The sequence below is a fragment of the Aptenodytes patagonicus genome, chromosome 2, assembly GCF_965638725.1.
Source record: "Aptenodytes patagonicus chromosome 2, bAptPat1.pri.cur, whole genome shotgun sequence".
NCBI lineage: Eukaryota > Metazoa > Chordata > Aves > Sphenisciformes > Spheniscidae > Aptenodytes > Aptenodytes patagonicus.
This window is the reverse complement of record NC_134950.1, coordinates 125,949,104-125,971,052: the sequence shown is the minus strand read 5'-3', so window position 1 is coordinate 125,971,052 and position 21,949 is coordinate 125,949,104. Positions and strand designations below refer to the sequence as shown.

Below are 21,949 nucleotides of genomic sequence, written 5' to 3'. Positions count from 1 at the left end.
TACAGAGTGCCTAAGAGGAAAAAACAAGAACAAGTTCTAGAGGACAGAATTCACACCAGAAAACAACAAAGAGGCTTTTTAAAGTTACGAGATGGCTTGTTACGTTAGGGTATGTTACTCCAGCTGACTGCCACATCAAGGAACAAAAACGGGGCACGTAATAGTCGTGTAACCTACCCAGTATGTCCTGCAAGTGTCTGCCTTGAACAGTGGCACGGGTGCTTTGGCAGGAGAGTCTATCCTCTGGTCCTGTTTTTGCAGCAGCATTTCTTATATAGTCAAATAAGAAAAGGATCTTTATTTTTGCCTCAGATTTATGTGGCTGCTTTCCTTTAGCAATTAGAAATTCTCTTTTAGGAAATTAATTTGAAATACTAACTGGGTTTTTAAGTCTGGGAGCACATATCAGTAACTGGCATGAAGTATCAATAGGGATTTCAGTGCCCTAAGACCTATAAAAGTGGAACAAATATTTAAAGGAGGGATGCATAAAAATAGAGTTTAGCAGTAAGGATTAATTATTGTGGGATCAGTTTCCTCAGGATAGGATTTTAAACATTAAGATTCATCGTTCCAGATACATCTATGATAAAAAAAAAAGAATCAAAACCACATGCCAGAAATTCAACTGGAAAACAATAAATCTGGGATTTGAGTGCTACAGTCATTTACAAAAAGAGATTCCTGTGGTAAGAACTGAATACCTACAGATTAGGTATCACAGAACATAGTGTCTCAGTTCACATGTGGACAGAAGTCATTAAAAGCCTTTTAGTAACTTTTCTGCAATACAGAGGCTTTTCCACTTCTAATCATTTGATGCCACTGCAGCAACCAAAAAAATTCAAGTCATATAAAGTCGTCATTGCTGAATTCTCTTCTCAACAATGATGGAGTCCTCACTTCAGATCTGTATGTGAGCATGGGTTGAAATTACACTACCCCAAAGCACCCATAAGCTCCTGTTTTGTATCGCATTATGCATTTTGGCACAGTTCATTCCACAACAAAGTGACTTAAATGACTTTTGCAATTCTGATGCAGTTATTAATGCAGCAGTTGACTAGAAGAATATCTACACGTAGTCTAGAAAACAGCAAGGAGACAGTCTGAATTGCTAGCAACAGAAAAGCACTAGGAACAATCCTTTGTAAACTTCTCTTTCCTCAAGGCTATGCACATTTAGACTACAAACCCAGTTATGGAAAAATACTGCACGATACTTACAGAGAAATTTTCAGGCATGGGGAATTCTTGGTTGATATTATACTATACAATTTTCAATTTTTTTCCTACTGAATTAGTTAATGCACTGAAGCATCTTTGATACTGTAGAAGAACCTTCCAACTTAAACAACTTGCTCAAATTTATCAGCCAAACTAAAATCAGAAGAGTTAAGCTTTGTTGAATGATGGTAATAGTTTACAGACAATGTGCAAACAATACCCTCTTCCCCTACGTTCAATTGCTACCAGGAACTGTGTAGAATGTTCTGGTGAGGGAGGCAATGAAGAAAATTACAACTCAAGGGTGATCAAAATCCTACCAACAAAAAACACCCACCGATTTCAACAGGCTTTAAACAACAACATAAAAATAATTTTCTTTCCTCTCTGTCCCTGTTCTTTGCCATTTCCACACATCTTACTCTGATGCCGTAACATGCAGTTGGTGTTACAGCTAACAGAATGCCTCTTTCCTGTATTCTGCTCCCCCCGCCTCACGTCAATCCAGTGACAAAATTCACCTCAATTGCAACTAAGCACTAACAGATCCCATATATTTAAAATGGATATGTCTCTCACTCCACTCCCCAGAGGTTAGCTTTACCTTCCAGCTAGTTCCCTTAGCAGCTTTGCTGTTCCAACATAATATTTTAATCAGACCCAGTATCTACAACTTCCGGGGACTTAGCATTTACATGCTAAATATCACTCTTCAGCTATTTGATGGGCCATTTAGTGATGTCCCTGAAGAAAACGGCCTTTTTTTTAATTTTATTTTTTGCTGATCATCCCCAAGGCAGCACATTCCTTCTTAGCAGAAGGAATAAAATGAAAGTTTTGCAAAAACAGTCAGCTGCAGCATTTGCCAAGAACAACCAAATTCTGGTTAAGGTGCTTGCTAACACTAGAGATGACAAAACACAACACTTCAAGAAAGGTACTTCACAGGTCCACAGGTTTTAAATGTTGCACAGCACTTAGGCACGCGGGTAAGAATACACACGTGTGTAATGTTGAGTATGGTATGTTTTTATTTATTTAAAGAAAGGCCCAGTGTGTGCCTCTCCCTCAGTTTTTCTAACAAGGGGTAGGGACTTTGCAGAGCTGGTACCAGCCCACCAGAGGGAAAAGCCCCATTTCTTCAGAAGCAGCAAAGACGAGGTTGATACAAAAGGTACTGGCAGCAGAAGGATAAGCCAGGGGTTGGCTAGGGAGAGCAAAAAGCATTGTGATTCCTGGCAGGTCTGTGCGTGTAAACCAGAGTGATTTTTAGCACTGTGCAGGTCATGGGAAAGGGAAATTAAGTAGGATAATTAAGACAGGAGAAGCAGAGGAGGAACATCAACAACGTGTTTAAATTCTTGGAAAGGAAAAGGAAAAATCACCAGTAGAACGCTGTCAGGAGTAAGTCAAGTTTCTACTGGTATTGAATTAAATGCTAGATGAAGGCCTTGTCCAAACACAACAGTTCTGCCATTTTAATTCAAATCAATTAAAAACCTCATTATAGTTACACAGGTGCAAAGCTCTTTTGCAGACAATCTTGTATCAGTTTACAATTGGCTTAAGTGATTTACAGGTATGCACAAAGGGTTGCACCTGCTTAATTAAACTGATCTTAAAATTATTTTAAACTCATGCCATTTTGTCTATACGGAGACTAATAGATAGTTATTTTTTAAATGCATTAAATTTCAGATTCTCAAGGATAATTATGTGCAATAGTATTATGTTTTCTCTCAGTTAAACACCATCATACATTTTTAAACAATGATCATCTGAGCACATAGCTGAAATCAAGCATCCTCCACCACATCAAGTTATGTTCAACTGTGCTACTTACATTGTAGTATCTATCCTTCAGTTCAGGAAGTATTGTATCATTAATTTCTAAAGCCATCCTCAAAAAATCTTAACACCAAACTTATTACCTTGTTCATCTGCAGGACCACAAAGTTGGAAGGACTATTTAAGAGACTTCTTTATTCACCTCAAACCTGAACTGCTCTTCAAATGGCTTTCTAAATTAAGGTACCTACTCCTGTTAATAAACACTGCTGAATTGTTGCCAATAAAGTTTGGTGAAAAGTATGAATTGTTCCCACCAACCATGAATTTGTACTTCTGATTAATAATTTATTACCTGGATGCGCCCATGTGCAGTTTTTTCTGCACAAATTTTGTTTGCCCTTCTTTCAATAGCAGACTGAACATCAGTGACACATGGTAGCTGTGTTGAGGAATGAGGAGCTCTCATCGGACATTTTCCTGTATGCAGCTCCACAACTTTCAAGATGCTCTGGTTTGTACAAGCATAACATGAATTTTGCACTTGGCATTATCCCCTGAATAATTCCATTATTAAGGAAGCTTGAAAATGAAGTAAGATTTTTTTTTTCCTTAAGGCATTTGGCTATTATTTTGTATGCTCAGAATAGGAAACTGATCTTCTATATGCAAAATGGTTCATAATCACTACGCAAAGTCAACTCCTCAGTCACTAATGTGGACATTTTTGTGTTCAAAGAAGACACCACCACACACCGTGGAACAAATCAAACCAAATTACCTTAAAACAAATGGAAGAACACAAGAGGATAGGAAGGGGGAAAAAGGGGGGGGGGGGGGGGGGGGGGGGGGAGATTAAAACCCCTTTCCCCATCAAGCTATTAGTATGGGTTGAATGCAGTTTTCAGTAGACATGTTTTGCATCTCCCCTACAGAAATGTACTTTCCATTGCTGTCATGGCAGTATAGTATCAAAATCACTGAATCCTTCCACCTAACTATAGAAGTCTATGAATTTCCATCTGTGTGCATTTGTTTGATCAGTTTTATTGTAAGACTACTAAACTTTATTTCATACAAAAATTCAAACAATATATTTACAGAAACATTAATAAAAGCTTTTACTAGAACCGTGCTTTTGCTGCCACTAAATTTCATTGCCCAAGCTCTGAGGCATTCAACAGTACAGACTTTTGAACGGTTTGAAAATGAATAGGCAACAATATCATTTGTTACCAATGACAAAACACTTTACCATTAGTCAGCATTCAAATAAATCACATTCTGTCTGGCCTTGTCTAGGCTTAAAAATTGTCTGATTTAACTGTCAGTATAGTCAGAATGATATAACCTCCCTGTTGGATGTAAAAGTTATAGCACTGAAATTTGAAGTAAACACCATATAACCTTATCCACACCATGATGTGCAATAATTTTTAAATAAACCAGGTTCCCAATCAAGGAAAGTTAACATTGATACTAAATTTTACATGAAAAGAAGTTCTGACATACACATTTTTTTCCAGCTGATATGCATCATCAGCCCTTTTTGGCTCCTTAATACCTAGAAAAATGGTCGGGGGGGAAGAAAAGGCCAAGGTATTCTACATGCAACACTACCATTTAAAGAAGCTCCTCTACCGCATGGTTAAGCTTGAACTGCTGTTACCAGAAGACAGGATCCCAACTGCAAAAATGGAAATACCACATCGTCATTTCAGAAAAGTAGACCAGATCTGAGCCTGTTGTAAAATCAGTCAATGCATTTTAGAAAACATACGATATTCGCAAATTTCTAGTCACATTTGCTCTTTGTTCATGAGCCAATTAAAAAAAATCCTTCACTTGAAATGTCAGTTGGTCAGCTCATTAAAGAAGCCTTGCTGACAACACTAGAAAAGGGGCAAATGTCTAACTTAGTTTATCTTGAACATATTATTGGCCTATTTTAACAAGAATAAGAAAGAACACAGTATTAAAAAGCAAACATAAAACCCCTGCCAAACAAAAAACATAGCCTTTTAAGAGCCAGATTCAGCACAACTGAACCTTTTAAGAGCCAGATTCAGCACAACTGAACCTCAAAGTTTTCTGGAAGTTTTCCTAAGCCTTATTCTAAAACAGTATGTAAAATAGAGTCCTTTAGGAGCCGCAGTATATCACAGTGCTTATCTTAAAACATACACACACCTTACAATACAGTAACTCTGCTTTCAAACCCGGTGACCAAGTCACAGATGTTGACTAATGCAAGGATTGAGGAAAAAGAGTTGCATTCTCTACAAATTCTTAAACAGAGCTTTCCACTAAAAGAACAACTCTCTGTTAAAGGCTTCCACTTTGCTTACAATGAAACATACTGTTTTCTTCCTCTGGCAAATAAAATAAAAACAGAAACAATAGCAAAGACTAATTAGAATGATATTAGTCAGCTAAGGCTCAGTGTAGTCCCCATCAATATTAGTGAAATTGAGCTGCAAATCTTCCGGACCTCTGAAGAGCCGTGTTTGCGTATCAAAGGGAATGCCTGGAGCTCAGACAACAAAACCCAAGCTATTTAATTTAAAAAAAAATACAGCCCTACATGAAAGTCACAAAATGAGTTGTTGGTGTAAACAGTGCAACCATATATTTTTTATATTTGCCTGTGCTTAGTATCGTACTTCTAAAAGCAGGCAGTCTCATGCCATCTCAGAGTAGAATGAAGGTCAGCAGGACCATCCAAAAAGCGTGACTGCAAAACTCGTCTATTTTTCAGCTTTGTTCACATTCTTGTTATAACCGCAGGTTTCACAAAATATTTGAGGAAGTGACAAGACTCCCAGATAGCATTTCATTATGGAAACTCCTAAAACAGAAGTCACTTTTAAAAAAAAAAAGCCAAGGTTTCTATTTGCCGGTCTCTGTACCAGACTGGAAGTGCTCCCAGCAGAGGCAGGTGAGCCCAGACGCCCCGCAGGTGGCTGCAGCGGGGTGAGGGCAGCAAGCTCTCCCAGACCTCCACCAGGCCTTGCCTCCAGCTACTCCTCCTAGCTGCCCGAGGGTCAAGCTCTGGCACAACGTTTGCTGCAGCCAGCACGATTTCCGCTGGGCTAATTAAACATTTGAAACAAACGGATCAAAGGTACGTGAGCCCTGACGAGGCGCTGCATCCAAGAGTAAGCTCACACCATGAAAGACAAAAAGCAGGCTCGAGGGCTGATGGGCGGGTGACCAGCGCTTGACACCGGCCCAGGGCCCCCTCAGGGGAAGGGGGCGAGCCCCCAGGGCTCCCTGGGGGCGCCTGGCGCCGCTGCTGCCTCCTGCCACACACGCACACCCCGCCGCGAGCGGCTCTAGAGAGTTCCCCTGACAAGCAAGAGGCATTGGAGCCGTTACAACCGTTGGAGCAGCCCCTCGCGCGCTCAGGGGCTGGGGCACGCCCCCACCTCGCGGAGTAGGACTCCCGGCGGACTACGACTCCCGGCAGGCTCCGCTCCGCTCCCCTCCGCTCCGCTCCGCTCCACGCCATACAGCGCAGCTCGGGCGCCCCCGCGCAGGGCACGCCGGGAGCAGCGGCGCCGCCCCGCCGGCCCACACGCACTGCAGCGCCCTGGCACGGCGCCGGGGGCCGCCAGGGGGGATCGCCGCGCCTGCGGGCGCCCACGTGACTCGCACGCCTCGCTCTGATTAGAGCAAACCACCGCCAGTCACCGCTGCCCCTTTTTTATCCCCCCAATGGCTGGCGGTGAGCGCAACCTCCCCTACGCCCGCTGCCACGCCTTCACCCCCGCCGCTCCGATTGGCTGCCTGGGCTCGCCCCGCCCCTTTTAAATACCTGTCGCTCTGTGACAGGTCGTCACGGAGTTCCTGCTAGAAGGCCTACCGCGGGGATTGGTGGTCCCCCCCCCGCCACCCTCGCCTTCTCCTCGGAGCCCCGCCCCTCCCCCCGTAGCTCCTCCCGCGCTGGAGGGCGGCAATGTCAAACCTCTCGCTCGGCAGCACCCGCTTCCACGAGCCCTCGCGCCCGCCCGCCCCCGCCCCCCTCCCGCCTGGGTCCGCGCCCTCGCGCGCGGGGCGGCCGCAGCCCCCTGGCGCCGGCCGCGCGCCTGCGGCTCCCCCGCGGCTCCCCCGCTCTGCCCGCAGCCTGCGCGCGCGCGGCCGCCGGCCCCGCCCCCCGCCTCGAGCCCGGCCCCCGGCTTCTCGGCTCCTCCCCCTCCCCGTCACTGGCCCCGCCCCCGAGCTCGCGCGCCGCACCGGCCCCCTCCGCCCCGCGCCGCACTGGGATGGTGACGGCGGCGGCGGGAGGCAGAGCCCGGCTGAGCGAGGAGGCGGCGGCGGCGGGGAGTCAGTGAGGACCGCTGAGGGAGCGGGCGGGCTCCGCCCCTCCCCTGCCGAGCCTCCCTCCCCCTGCCCTTCCTCCCGCTCCCTCCTCCACCCCTCCTCCGCCTCCTCCCCGCACGCGCCAGGCGGAGAGGCTGCGAGGGAGCCCCGGGTACAACATGGCGGAGCACTCGGCCCCCGACAACAAGCACAAACCCGCCGCCAACTCCGTGGCGCTGCTCAACAGCCGCGCCGGGGCGGGCGGCGGCGGCGCGGCGGCGGCGGCTGCCGGCGGCCCCCCGGCGGGCGGAGGCGGCCTGTCGGGGGGCCTGTCGCAGCCGGCGGGCTGGCAGTCGCTCCTCTCCTTCACCATCCTCTTCCTGGCCTGGCTGGCCGGCTTCAGCTCCCGGCTCTTCGCCGTCATCCGCTTCGAGAGCATCATCCACGAGTTCGACCCCTGGTGAGTCCCCGCCGCTGCCGGACGGGACGGGACGGGGCGGCGGGAAAGCCGCCCCCTCACGGGGCGCGCCTCAGGCGGGCGCCGCGCCGTGAGCCCCGGCGGTAGAGGTGGAGGGGGGCGCCCCGCATGCTTCCCCCGCCGCGGCCGCGGGGACGGCGGGAGGCCCCCGCCGCCTGCCCCCCGCTCCGCCACTTCGCGAACTTGCGCCCTGCCTGTTCCCCCGGCCGCCGGGCGGAGGGAGCCGAGAGCCGCGGCCGCCCTGGGAGGGGAGGGGGGAGGGAGGGAGGGAGGCGGTGCGGGCGGGACACGGTGTGGCAGGTCGGAGGAAGCCCGAGGGGTCGCGGTGCGCGGGGACAGGCGTGAGGGGCCGTCGCGGGGCAGGGGCCGGCGGGCGGGGGGGGGGGGGAAGGGAAGCGCCGGGAGCGAGCGGCGGTGCCGGGCGCTTTGGCGTCCCCGCAGGGCGGGAGGGAGCGCGGCGGCGGCCGAGACCTCGGCGACGGGGAGGCGGCTGTTCTGCCGGGTCCGGCGGAGTTGTGCGGGTCGGACGCGGTGGAGTTGCGGCAGGACGCTCCGCCGCGCTGCCAAGGGGCACGGGGAAAGTTGTGGCGCTGGCGGGGAGGCGGGGTGCCAGGCAGGAGTCGGGGGCTCCGGCGACCGCCGTCGTAATGAAACAGTTGTACCAAACGTGACCGACGCCCGGGTCCGGGTCCTTCTGTCGCGGCGTTGGTTTCCAGATGTGCGGTGCGGCTCCTCGGAGTGGTCTTTCCTAGAGCCCTTGTCGGCCGGGGAGGGAGGGGGGTGAGGAATGCACTGCAGGAAGTAATCTTCATAAAAGTGACTTGAGGGATTACGGTGAAATGGGTGACATTGATTTGCTGCCAGGTGTTTCAAAGCTGCGTTTCTGAGCCCAAGGACTTTTGCTGTTTCCCACGCATCTTGATTTTTCTGAAGATTGCTTTCCCTCCTGTAGAAGCTGTCTGTTCTTTTCCCTGTTGGAGGGGACTGAAACCATTTTATGTATAAGATCAAGAAATACTGCACTCGTTCCTTGCAGCAAGGCAAAGTGAAAGATGACGAGACTTGTGGGGCAGTTTTTTTAATGCAAAAACGTGACAATGAATTTTTATATTAGTGGCTACTTCATCCTAGGAATCCGCGGTTTTTTTAGAACTTTAAGTAGAGTAAGCAGCAGGTGACTTTAGAATAATGAATTCTCTGTTTTTAATTTAAAATTTTATGTCTCGAGTCTTATTGTTAATCGCATGAAGGAAGGAGATGCTTCATTTTGAAATGCACGGTAGATACTCTGTGTTAAACTTAAGTACAATTTCAGTAACGGTTTTAGATCATCTACAAAGCATGCACTCCACTTTGATAGTTTCAGAAGCACAACTTCCTCTTTTCTAGTTGGTTTTTTCCCCCTCATCCCCCTCCCCCCCCCCCGCAATGTAATCCATTCACAAATCATGGCTCAGAATAGTGGATAGAGAACAAGGAATTGCTTTGTTTTTAAATGGTGTCTGAAGTAATACATGCTTTGTGATGTGAAAGCCAAATATCTTAAAATATCTTCAAAACATCAAGTAATTGCCCATAATTTAAGTGTTTTTCTGCAAACACAAATGAATGGAAGGAATGCAAACTTTCAATTAATAAAGTTAACAACCGGGGGAGCACAGTTAAACACATCTGCAATGAGGCTATGAACCCGGGGTTGTATCCTATGGAGTAGTTCTCAGGTTCTCCTAATCTAAATTTAAGCAAAAAGACTTTCCTTTCTATCATGGAGGAAACTTTTTTATTAAGCATACAACCTACATTTTTTTACAGCTTTATCTGATTTTTATAATCAAGGCTCACCGTTGTTGGATAAATGGAAATAGTGTTGAGTTGCATAACTTTCGTTATTAAGCCTTGAAAGACATTTAAAAAGGTGCTATGGGAATTAAGCTCATAGCCGTGATATGGTTGTAAAGATAAACTTCTGGTTTAAGCAATGTGTAGGTTGATGCAAAGTCATCTTCCTGAGTATGCAAACACAAGGCATTGCTGCCTGTGCTGCTGTATGTACCTTTGCTAATTAGAGAATAGATGAAGTTGACAAAACTCATTGATTTTAATGCAGGTCTGTGAGAAGCAGTTGAAATGTCAAGAATCATGCTCGTGTCATGTTGCTGCATGCCAGAAATGGTAGAGGCAAATGCACTTAAGTTGATTAGTGGGAAAGAGAACCTAAAATGGTAGAAACTGGGGAAAAACAAAGGGCTTTCTCTGTTGCAGCAGCAATATTGGTGGAAAGAGTGAAAAATTATGTCGCTCCTGTTGAGTAGCTAGGTAGGAATGTTTTTTCACAGCTATAAGGGTCTTACAAGTCTGAATTTAATGTGGAAAAGGAGCTTATGAAAAGAGACTGGAAGCAGTGCTCTTTTTTTTTTTTTTTTTTTTTAACCACTTCTTTAGCAGCTTGTCCAGGTATTTTTTTTTTTTTCCCCCAGGATGGTGGCCATAGTCTTTGCTGGTGGAACAGTTCCATAGTTTTCTTGATTCCTTTGGCTTTTTATGTCAAGCTTGCATAGGATATCTTGCAATGTGTTGATATGTCACCTATTCTCTAGCATTCATTTTGTGATCAAGAGAGGAAGCTGAGGTATATTTGATAAAATGAGCATTAGGCAAATCTATTATTCTTTTGAATGGAAAAATATTGTTGCCTCTGAGATGCAGAAAGCTTTCTCATTTACTTAGGAATCCAGTTTTCTGGTATGGACATAAGAAACGTAGGAGATCTGGGGTGGGAAGAAAGGGAGATTTGCCTTGGGTTTTCTGCATATTAATTGAATCAAATACTACTTTTTTCTAACATCCCTTTCAAGCTGCATTTCTGACAGTAAATTTAGGTTTTGATTAGGGGGTGGGAGGTTTGCTAGTTTTGTAAAATTAGCCTCTGAGACTTACTCCAGTTGGCATTTCTTCCAGAAATGACCCAAATGTAGTACAATAGGCCAAGGCACTCGAAAGAGGACAGCTTTTGCTTTTGATCTCCGTTATAGTACAATGCCTGTGTGAGGAAAAAACAAACTGGTATTTTGAGGTCACCATACTGTTACTTATAAACTTTTAACCTGTTCATTGTTACTAGGATTACTGGTTTTTTCCACACTGAATAGCTCGTTCGTATAGTATTGACACTTTATTTTGATTTATTTCTCATGTCCTGTTTACTTTCCGTACTTGAGCTGGTCCAGAGACTTTGAAAAATGTGTGTAATTTTTGGCAGCTCCTAGGTCAGGTGAGCCGATACATGAAGTCAGTCGGCATTGACTTTAAGCTATGCTGTTGACAGGCCTTCAGCATTTAACTTCAGGATTTCATTATCAGGCCAAGAGCTTGAAACATGGACAGTGATGGTACATTGGGATAGACAGGTTTCATGTCTGAAATTTGGTTCATCTGTTGGCTGGTTTGGCAGCTGGGTGGACCAAGAGCATAATATCTGTGCTACGTACACACAAGGGCACAGTGAAAGCTTTTCATGAAAGTACAACAGCGTGTTTAACTCAGTTGTCAAGCAAGGTCAGTTGTCAAGCAAGGTCATTCTTTCTGTCAGATGTTGCCTTAAAGGTCAGCATGGCTGCTGAACCAAGGCAACCAAAATTATGGAGTACTTGAACAGGGACTACTTTCTATGCACTGGTTTGTCTAAAGTACAGCTCCAGCATGCCTGTATGCTATTTCATTTGGCTGCTTGTATCATATATATACATAATAATCTATGTGTGTGTCTATGTATACATATAAGGTAGATATATCTAGCAAGACCGTTGCATCCTGATACTGCTACTAACTAAAATGGTAACAACCTTTGGTACGTCAGTAGTTTTCAGGGAGTGCTATCAAAATAGTAACATTCATTCTGTTTGCACAGTTCTTACCATTAAGTCACACGTGTGAGAACTGTATCTGAATCATTAATCATATCCCGTGACATTAGAGCAAACTTTTGTCTTTCCCTGAGAATTTTAACAGCTTGCTAAACACCAGATTAACACCAGTTACCTTAGGAGTGAAAGAGCTGGCTTAAGCTGGAATGCACAAGCTGGTGTGTCTAAGCATGAGACCTTCTCCGTACCAGTTTGCACGTGCAGGATGGAGCACCAGTGTGATCTTTGTCAGTAACATTTGCCTACCTACTACTGCCAGGAATGTTGTCTCTTACTGTCCTGCCAGTTCCTGGTACTGAACAGCACTACCACAATGTCATATACATCTTTGCCTCTTTCAAACCGACATCATCGGTTGCTCAAGCCACCAGCTTGTCATCAGGGTGACCGTTGTTTATCGTACCTCACTGAGGTAACATAATTGCGCTAGCGGGAAGTATGGTTTATATATACGATAGCAATCCACTTTCTCATCACTGATACCATCATCGACCATTAGTGGACTTTGGTGAATGGGGATGAACTGGTGAAAATAAACATAAGGTCAGTGTCATTGCTTGCATTTCAGAGGCAGACAGGTTAAAGGAAGTTGGGATTTTATCTTGGGCACAGCCGAAAAGACAGATTTTGCTAGGCTCAAATCATGTTCGCTGGATGGATTCTTGAGCTGTTATGAACTTTTTTCATTAATGAAAACTTAAATTAACACCTATAAATATGATATGAAAGCTTCATTAAAATACAAAGCGTGATTCAAGTGAACATTACAAGTGGTGTATGGAATTGATCGAACACTGGAGGTTGTGTAAATGTATTGATTTCATTGGGAGAGAGTAAGGTTGTGGGTTTGTGTTGTAGTTAGCTGATCTGATGGTTGCCTTTTGGAGTAGGAGTTCTCCTCTGTCACCCACTGTGCAGTCCTGCTTTCTTCTTTGTGCTTGCTCTAAAGCGCTCATTGTGAGTTGATTCACTGAGGTAAATTGTCAAAATACTGTAACGTTTTAGTTCCCTGAGCCTGCTCACCATTGGTTTTTATATTGCAGTTTATTTTCTTATTTTTGAGGAAGAATGTGAATGTTGGGAGGGAATGTCAATAACAACTGATTTTAGAGGGTAAACTGGGACTGAGTGGAGACGTGTACATATAAAAACAGAGTATGTTAAGACACCGGAGCAACAGGAGTGACAAAAGAAGGGGTATGTAGCAGTGAACGAAAGGACCTTAAGCTGGTGTTCATAAGGGGGAAAAAAAAAATCAGGTAAAGAGGATGATAGTGTTGATAGTCTCAATTAACAATGCTCAATCTGTAGGCTATGGGCAAATGTGGCCCACCCAGATAAGATTCATCTGGCCATTCCTTACGTGCTAGTGACTCTTCTTGCTGGGCAAACAGACAGCAGATTATACAGTAAATGTGTTCGTCTTGAGGGGTGGCAGCCAGTGTCATCTCCAAACTGCTGTCTTTCTGGAGGCTTTCAGCCCATCACATAATCTTGCTGAAGGTGAGTACATGCATGCGCAACTGTCTAGGAAACATTTCCCACTCACTTTAGGATTCTTTTCCCAAACGCTTCCTTTTGTTTATAATCTTCGACAACTTCCAAACCTTGGGAAAGCATTTGATTCCAGTCCAGTCTGAATATAATCACTTTGGATTGATTTTGAGATGTTGCAAATGTCATGAGATTCATATTAAAAACTTACTACAGTATCTTCATTCACAAGCTTTTTGATTCTATGAGATGAAAAGTATTCTATTTGTTTCTTTTTTTATAGGAATATATTTTAAAAGATTGTCTACTGTTAATGAGCAGTTGGATTAAGTATTTTGTGACTTTTTTCTAAATGTAAGATACATATTACATTTGAATGATGAAAATTGTTTACACTCTAGTAATACTAATGATTTTAGCAGGATTTCAGGTAGCCAGGTAGCTCAAACTCCTTTCTGCCATTTTATTATAGTAGGAAAAATATTCTAGCATAGTCTCCAAATCTGATTTAGCAGGACCTGTGTGTTCATGAGGGGCAAGTGTAGAGATTTTTATGTTCTTGGAGAATAGCCTGCCAGATATCTTCCACTTCCCCCGCTTTTTAATGAGGAAGATCCAGATCAGGTAACTTTTTTGATCACTTCTATTGCAATATGACGTGGGTTGAGAAACTCTGTTAGCACAGGTCAGTCTCTGGCTTTTGGGGCTTTCTACATTATAAGATAATAAATCCTATAGAACAGCCTTTCCTTGTTTAGGTACTTGGAGGGTGCTCTTTTGAAGCTAAGTAAACTTTTCTAGATGGTTGATATGGTGTTAACAGTCAAGAAGATGTGCAGTTGACTGTGCTGTACTTTTCTACTGCTTAGGAAATTGCAGAAATACTTAAATACTAGAAATTTAGTGGAAGGAGGATGATCTGGAAAAAGAACATTGGACAGAGTTGAAGGCATAGCAGAAGACTGCTTTGTGGGTAGGGAGACCTCAGGCTAGATTTGATGAGTTAGACTGATGCAGCTGAAAAGTGGTTCACTGTGTGGCCTCATAGAATAACATTCATGTAAGAATCAAACCTCTGCTCCATCTCTACTGTTGTTTTCTACCATCTTTACTTAGCAGGTAGTGTTTCTTTCCTCACTTGCACAACTTTTAGTTGGGGTGAAAACCTCATCAGACTTCATGTGGGTGCAGTAATGGAGTTATGCATGAGAGGGTAGGAGGGGCAGTGTTCATAAACCACATGCAGAGTGTGGTTGAGTAGAGACTACCCTTACAGTCTTCTTTTGGAAAACAGGAGGTGAATCAGAATGCTTGCAAAGTGTTGACCCTTTTATTGATTTGTGGATAGCAGAATGAAACTTGAAAAGGAAAATGTGTTGGAATGCTTTCTGTAGGCTGGGTCGAACTGAACCGGCAAGTTTAGCTTTTAATGCCATGGTTGTTTTTTTTTTTTTTAAATGGTCTTCAGCAAATACTCACAAACACTTGAGTAGCTAGAGCAAATGCTATGATGAAAATCCTTGAATGGACTTTTCTTGGCAGATATCCTATTATTTTAGCAGCTTAATATGTTCTGTTTTTTAAACAGAAATTTGATTTGATTACATAGTGTTAGCGTGGTTTATAAAGGTTACCTTTTGCTTCCTATCATAATTCTCTCTCTAATAGTCTCTGGTTTTGGCAGCCTGTAATCCTAATACTCATGTTTTTAAATCTGTCTCATGTTGAACTGGTGGGGGAAGGGGAGAATAAAAATTTTGGACAGTAAAGCTAGCAGGAAAATTCAAAATCCTGTAGGTACTAATAGTTTTTTAAATGGGTTGGGGGTAGGCTGGGTTTAGGGAGGTGTCTTTGCTGGTCCACAGGGATCTCTTCTGATTCAGTCAGGTTATTTCCCATTTAATGTCTGTCTGTGCATGTGCTGCAGTTTCCTCCTTAATTTTTGAAAATTCCATTCTTGCAAGCCCTTTGAGGTACATTTGTACTGACATTTAGGGCTAATCCTGAGGGCTTCTTTCTACTTAGCAGAGCCATTAAAGCTGCTGCTTTCAGAGCCTGTGGAGCCTGCACCCTGTAGCAGGGCATGTGCAGATGTTTTTATTATTATTAACTCCTTTAGCAAAACTTCTTCTAACCATCAGTCTTACCACTTGCTTGGAGAACAAAGTGAACTTAGGACAAGTATTAAGACAAGTATTGCTATAGTCTTTCTGTGCTTTATGTCTGCAGTAAAATTTGTAGTATGCCCAACAGATAGACTTCATTTCTGGCCCTGTAGCTGAGCAGAGCTTGTGATCTTTATCTGAGCTGTTGCTGGGAATCAAGCTGAGGTGTTTTTAATGTGGGTTAGCCGTCAGTCTGGGCTTGAGAGGTACCATGAAATTGACCCTAATGCTGCACCACACCTTACGTAAGTTGAAGCAGCCCGAGGACATAGATACAAACAAAATACATCAGCTTCTGTATTTCGCAACTTACTGCTGCTTTCCCAGGGTAAAAGCTCCTTTGGCATATGGAGAATTAAATGCTTCCTAAACTTCAAAAGTTCTTGCTATTAAGTGAGGCAATATCCCTGTGCTTTAGAAAGAGAAATGATCTATTTTAAAGAAGGAATAACTGAGTGTTTGTCTATGAGTGCTTGTAAGAGCAGGAAACAGCATTTAAAATGTCTGTCTGCTATAGGAGACCCAAGTCCAGTACCATACGCTACTTTTTAAAGAGCCTGTCTAATATAAATGACTGGGGTATGTGGACAGTAATGATGATTACTTCCGAGTGTTACAATGCTTATCATATAATTTTCTATGGCAATTGATTTATATGGGTTATGTTAGTTTGTTAGTTAAAGACCATGTTGGAGTTCTGTTCAGCTGGTAATCCACGAAGACAGAATTCCAAAACACCTTTTCAAAACTTGCCTCATTTGAAACAAACAAAAAAAAACCCCTTGGGAAACTGTACTGCAACTGAGGATGCAAGTTTGGTTTGATTATTGATTTTTGGTGGTGTTCTTAATGGGATTGCTCTTATCTTCTAGACTGTTTTACACAGTATTATTTACATTTATTAAAACGACTGGCTCACTGTATGCATGGGCACCATCTATCCTGTTTCTTGAATGGTAAATGGATTTTGCAGAAGGGAAAAATAGTATGTAATTATGTAATTTTAAACTGTTCTAGCACACGTGGCTGGGCAGCCTACATTTTGTGAGTTCTTTGCTCTATTTTTTTTCAGTCTCTGCGTTCATTTTTTGCAATTGTTATACTATAAATGATAGCCAACTTCTTTAAATCCAAGGAGTGTGATTTTATTTATTTTTATTCTGATCTTCCCAATAGATGGCTATTTTAAGGAAATCTAGGTATGGAAAGCACCTGTTTGAGGATGCAGCTGACTGAGAAGACCACATGTTGAACAGAATACTTGTGTGCTATAGCCAGAGGATTTGAAAATACAGCAATGCGTTTTCTTGATGCGTAAGCAAAACATAACAAAACAAGCCTACTTGTCCTGAATACTTTTCTTTATGTTTATCCAGCTTTTTTTTTTTCCTGTAGCGTATTGCATATGTCGAATGTGCTTCCTTCCTATTCTAAACTTATCCCAAGCAGCATTTGGAAGTTCAGTTGAATAACTTAGAATTTCATAAATATTGTTTGGAATGTATATCTTTAAAAAGGCAGTTTCATCTTCATGGCTGAAATATTTAAAGTTTATCATTTGGGTATTAAAGACCTTTAAAATGACTTTCATTCTTTCTCTGCCAATAGATAAGATGTATTAAAGTTGCAATTCTTCTAATTTAGAAAGTCAGTGAAACAAAATTGGAGCTTTGGCATTATTATATTGATGTTAACAATGAAAGTAAATGGGCGTCTCTTTGGCTCGCTTTACTGTAGAATAAAAGTAATGAAAGCCAATGCAGTGTTTGAGTTTTCCAAGAAGTTGTGTAATGCTACTGTTTTGACTATTTTATCTTATACAGGTGACTAGAATGATTTATCTAATGTCAGATGTCTCAAGTAATGTTTGAAAAACTGTTGCATATGTCTCGCAATTCATTTTACTCTGTAACAGTTTTAATCTTTCTTTTGCCAAATAGAAAATGGATTTTGACACTGGAGAGACTACCTTAAATGTTTGCAACAGTATCTTAATTTGTGATGTCTCAGGTCAGCTAGTAATGACAAATGTAATTTTTCTCCCATGGCTGAACATGTTCAAGATCCAAAGAATTTTTAGCGCTTTAATTCTGTAATCCACCGCTACTTCACCAATGCCTCCCCCATTCTCCCACAGTAAAACCCAGTTTTTGCTTGGGAGAAGACTGGATGATATGTTTTGTGTCAAATATGTCATGCTTGTAATTGTTTCATCACTGAATTTTATTTTCTAGCTTTTGCTTTAGTAAGTCAACTTCAGGGTCCCTTTTTCCTTATGCTTCCATCATACTCTAGTTTCAACACAACATTCTTACCTATGCACATCGTGTTTTTGCTTTGTGATAGTATGTTCCGTACAGTGCCATCTGCTGTCTTCTTTCAGGGCTATCTTCAAGAAGAAAAAAGCCACAGAACCGCTTTAAATGTTAGTTGAATGGTACTTTTACCTGGGAAGTTAAGCAGTGTTGTCTTCTATCTCACTATCTAATATGCTCTGCTGGCTTACCCGTGGATGTCATTTGCGTGTTGGAAAACACATGGAAGATGATTCCAAAGGTTCCTTTGAGAACCTCCAGGAAGCTGCTGTGGCTGATGAGAAAGCAGTTCAGAGTGTTTTGAGTAAAACCTGACTCTGAATATCTACAATATGACAAGGTGCTGCTAAGCTTGTCTTCACCAGTATTAAGTTGCATCTAATCAAGTGGAGCAATTCTCCTGAATTTCCCATCATCTGTTGGACAATTCCTGGGATAGTTTTCTGCTGTGTTAACAAGTTAAGGCAACTCACAGAAATCTGATAAGCGCAGGTGTCAGGATCTGCAGCTGCATGCAGGGGGAGGGAAACTCCCCTTTTCCAGTGGCAGTGAGCTGCTGTATTGGCGCGTCTTGTACCCTGATCCAGTCTCAGGTATCCATGAGTTCTCTGACCAATGGACCATGGGTTATTGAGGGGTAAACATATCAATAGTTTCTGCTAAAGCTCTTCTGCTGTGCTGTAACTGTTTAAAAGTTCTGCCAGAAATAAGATTGTCATTGCTTAAATGGTTATATGGGATGTTTGGGATCGAGAGCTGAATCCCTTTTCTGAATCAGGAAGGCTAACTCTAGTTTTCTAATTTAAATGCACATTTGTGGAGAGAGAGTTGAGAGGGCATACGGTCTGGTGGAGATTGAAGCGTGAAAGGTCCTGGAACAGGCCGATTTAATTCATGTCTGGAGAGCAGGGAGAGAGAAGATTTAGGATTATGTGACCTAAGAACTATCCCTTGAGAACTTCTGCTAGGTCCTTCCCAACAACTCTCACACACCCCTGCAATACACCTCTTTTCAGCCCGCCTGAACTGCAACTGCTCCTCTTGCTTTAGTATCCTCCTTTCCCCATTCCTTTCCATGGGCAACCAGACGTTCATTTTACCTTACCCCATTTTATGTGTCAATGGGGAAGAAGGGAAGGCATGGTACCTCAAGTCAGTACTTGTTATTTAATAAAATGGCATTAGAAATTAAACTCATCCCTTTTACCATTCATTAATATAAGACAGAAGGGCTATAGCTACCAAACTGTATACTAATGTAGCCAGCTGGTCAAGGAGGTGATGTGTTTTGGAAAGGACATGCTTCTGGACATGTGATAGACAAGGCAATGGTGGGTGTAGTCTATGAATATTTCTGTAATAGAATAATATGTGGCAGGAAGGCATCACAGCTTCAAAGCATGTGTGTAATATTAAGCCTAGCTCATCTTAACAGTGTTCCCCCACCTCCACATTTTTATTGTATTTTCTTTTTTTTAAAAGCCCCTTTAAGGTCACTGCTAAACATGAATTGGATTTTACTAAAGTGACAGAGGAGCACAGTGAAATAGTGTGATAGCTACAATATAGTAAGACTAAGCAATACTAAAAATTCCATCATGTAATGAGAAAACAAATATGTAACTTTAATTTCACATTGTACATGGCAGGAATTTAATATTAATTATAAATACTGTCTTAAATGCTGAGCACTGTAGTCACTGCAGTACACTTAATCTGTAGTGTTTCTGTGAGGATACCTAACAAAAAGCGAATAATGTTTTGTTATTACACTTGTGTTTTTTGTGCATAGTCTTTAAAGAAACATTGGTAACCATTAAGTACAATTCTTAACAGGTTGAATTAAATTCAGTGAAAATTTGCATTTCTTTTTTTTTATTTAGACTTATTTGAAACAGTATGAAAGATATAAAATATAGTGGATAACTGATTTTAAATTCTGCTTGCCATAGTTATTTCAGAATAAATCAGACATTGAAAGTGGATCAAGAACGCAAAATATAGTCAGAAAGATAAACTCCAGCCCGGATATTGTAGGGAAGGATGAAGACCACTTTCTGTTGTCATCTACTTTCCTGGTCTTTGTTTATTTTATTGGTGACATCCTATTCCCACATCAATTTCCTCCAGTGTGAGAATATGCAGTCACTTTGCAAACAGCTGGAAGTCTTACTGCCCTCAGCTGGAGGCCACCATCCCTTCTGTTGGACTGTATTAATAGATCATGTGAGTACTCCTAACCTGCTTCAGAAAAAAATCAGGTGAAATAGTTTAGATCATCTTCAGAGTGGCTTGCTTTTTAGCTGCGATTCAAGCTAATTTGTCTGATTAGGGCACAGAAGGGGATTAGGAGTGCTTCTGCACTCCTTTTAACTAGCAAAGCTCAATTGAATGATAACCACCACAGCTAAATTTAGGTGAGTGTGTAATTCAGTATAAGGCATCCTGGAGTTGTGAATCTTCCTCTCCCCCTTACCCTTTCCCACTTTGGGCTATATTCATGCCTTTTTGTTTTCAGCTTTATTTGGTTAGGGCATAATTAGGCCTATCTCTAGGTTTCTGCAAACCCTGGGCATATTGTTTGGTTTGTTCTGCAGATAGTTGTATATGTATATCTGTACATGTAGATACCCACAGCAGAAAATTGCTTGATCCCTGCTACGTGCCTGATGAATGCAATATTTATGTCTATTTATGTCAGGTTACTGAAAGGTTAAGCAGAATTTGAGTAGACATATTTAAGTTAGATAAAATTAGGTCTTTAACCGTGCCTCAATCACTGGACAGAAATTGTTCACATTAGATAGACTGTCTGGATCTGCTCTGATGATGCTTTGTATTATCCACTCTGAAACATTAATTTTTATTTTTTCAGCATTCATTGTAATAAAAAGTCAGTAAGTCGATACTGCAACAGATGGAGCTGAACAGGTACTCCATGAGAGGTCTAACTTCTTGGACTAAACATAATCTATGTACAGAAAGGACAATTGAAAGAAAGCATAGTCAGAGAATTCAGGTAACTGAGAGCTAGTTGCAGGAGGAAGAATAGCAGGTGCATTAAGAGATGTACTAAAGAGCAAATATTTAAGGAATATTGGATGAAACACTGTTATTTTAACTTGCTAAACTGACTTAGACTGCTGACATGCAACCACAACACTGTAGATTCTTTTAATTTCTGTGAGCTAACAAAAAACTATGTTGACATAATCTGTACAGAGTGGTTTGATACCTAATGTCTGATTCTGGCTGGACCTACTCTTTCTAATGTTACACGGAAGTTCAAGCAACAGGCTGTTGCTTATTGAGGGGTGAACACAATAGTTTCTGCTAAAGCTCTTCTACAGTGCTGTAACTGTTTAAATGTTGTGCCAGAAATAAGATTGTCGTTGCTTAAATGATTATATGGGATGTTGAGGATCTAGAGCCTTTCTAAGGGTTCTGTTTACTTCTTACCATGTCTTGTATTTTACAGGGTAGAAACAGTCTGCCAGGCCACCTTGCACCCAGACCAATTCCTTAAATTTCACTTAATGGGAAGTGATTGTGAAGTTGGTTCAACTGCATTTTGGTATAGCTAGTACTTCCATAGTTGCCACTGTATTGTAGCATAAAGATGACTGTTATGTAATAGAGATGATGACTGTGCCACATACTCCCAAACAGGTAAAATATAATTAAAGTACCTGCAATGAATAAGAAGTATCCTTTATTTTGTTCTATTTTTCAGACTTAGAAAAATTACTATTCTTTTCTGGGTACATATTAGATCTTGGTACAGTATAGCAGGTAGTATGTTTGAGATCAGTTTAATAAAGAGTCCACTACAGTTGTTTAGGTGTTACAGGTTGCTTTGTTCTGTAGTAGAAGACCATGAAAAAAGTGGCTTGGGAGCTAGCCATCCACTGTTCCCAGTCACTTATGAAGCAGTCACGTTCAGCCCATTGATTTCTAGTATCACATTTCTCACAGAAAGAATATTTTGCTGCTTAAAATATATTATTCAGCTAATTGCCTTTTCAATTCCTTTCTGCTGACCAGATCCTCACGTACCAGCATTTAACTTAGAAGGTCCTGAAGTTAAGCTGCCTCCACAGTGTTAAAAACAAGTACAGCATGAATCTGTTTCACCTGGAAGAAACATCCTTCTTGAACATATTCTTGAATTTGGTGCAAAGCCTTCAGAGTTGCAAGATGCCACCGAGTAGCCCAATAACACTCAGAAAAAAACCGACATAACACTATAGAGTCTTT

The 21,949-nt window shown here is 42.5% G+C and overlaps 1 protein-coding gene across 2 annotated transcripts in view; it reads left to right on the top strand.

Moving 5' to 3' along the window:
* Window positions 1-7,308: 7,308 nt before the first annotated feature.
* The window catches only part of STT3B (STT3 oligosaccharyltransferase complex catalytic subunit B), a 55,335-nt gene continuing 40,694 nt past the window's right edge, over window positions 7,309-21,949 (top strand). The window contains exons 1-2 of one of the 2 annotated variants that reach the window (XM_076331130.1): window positions 7,309-7,581; window positions 7,630-7,777. In XM_076331130.1, coding sequence (XP_076187245.1) covers window positions 7,497-7,581; window positions 7,630-7,777 — 233 coding nt within the window. In that variant the 5' untranslated portion in view covers window positions 7,309-7,496. Of the gene's footprint in view, window positions 7,778-21,949 lie in introns of both variants that reach the window. The other variant, XM_076331129.1, reaches the window with a different exon arrangement.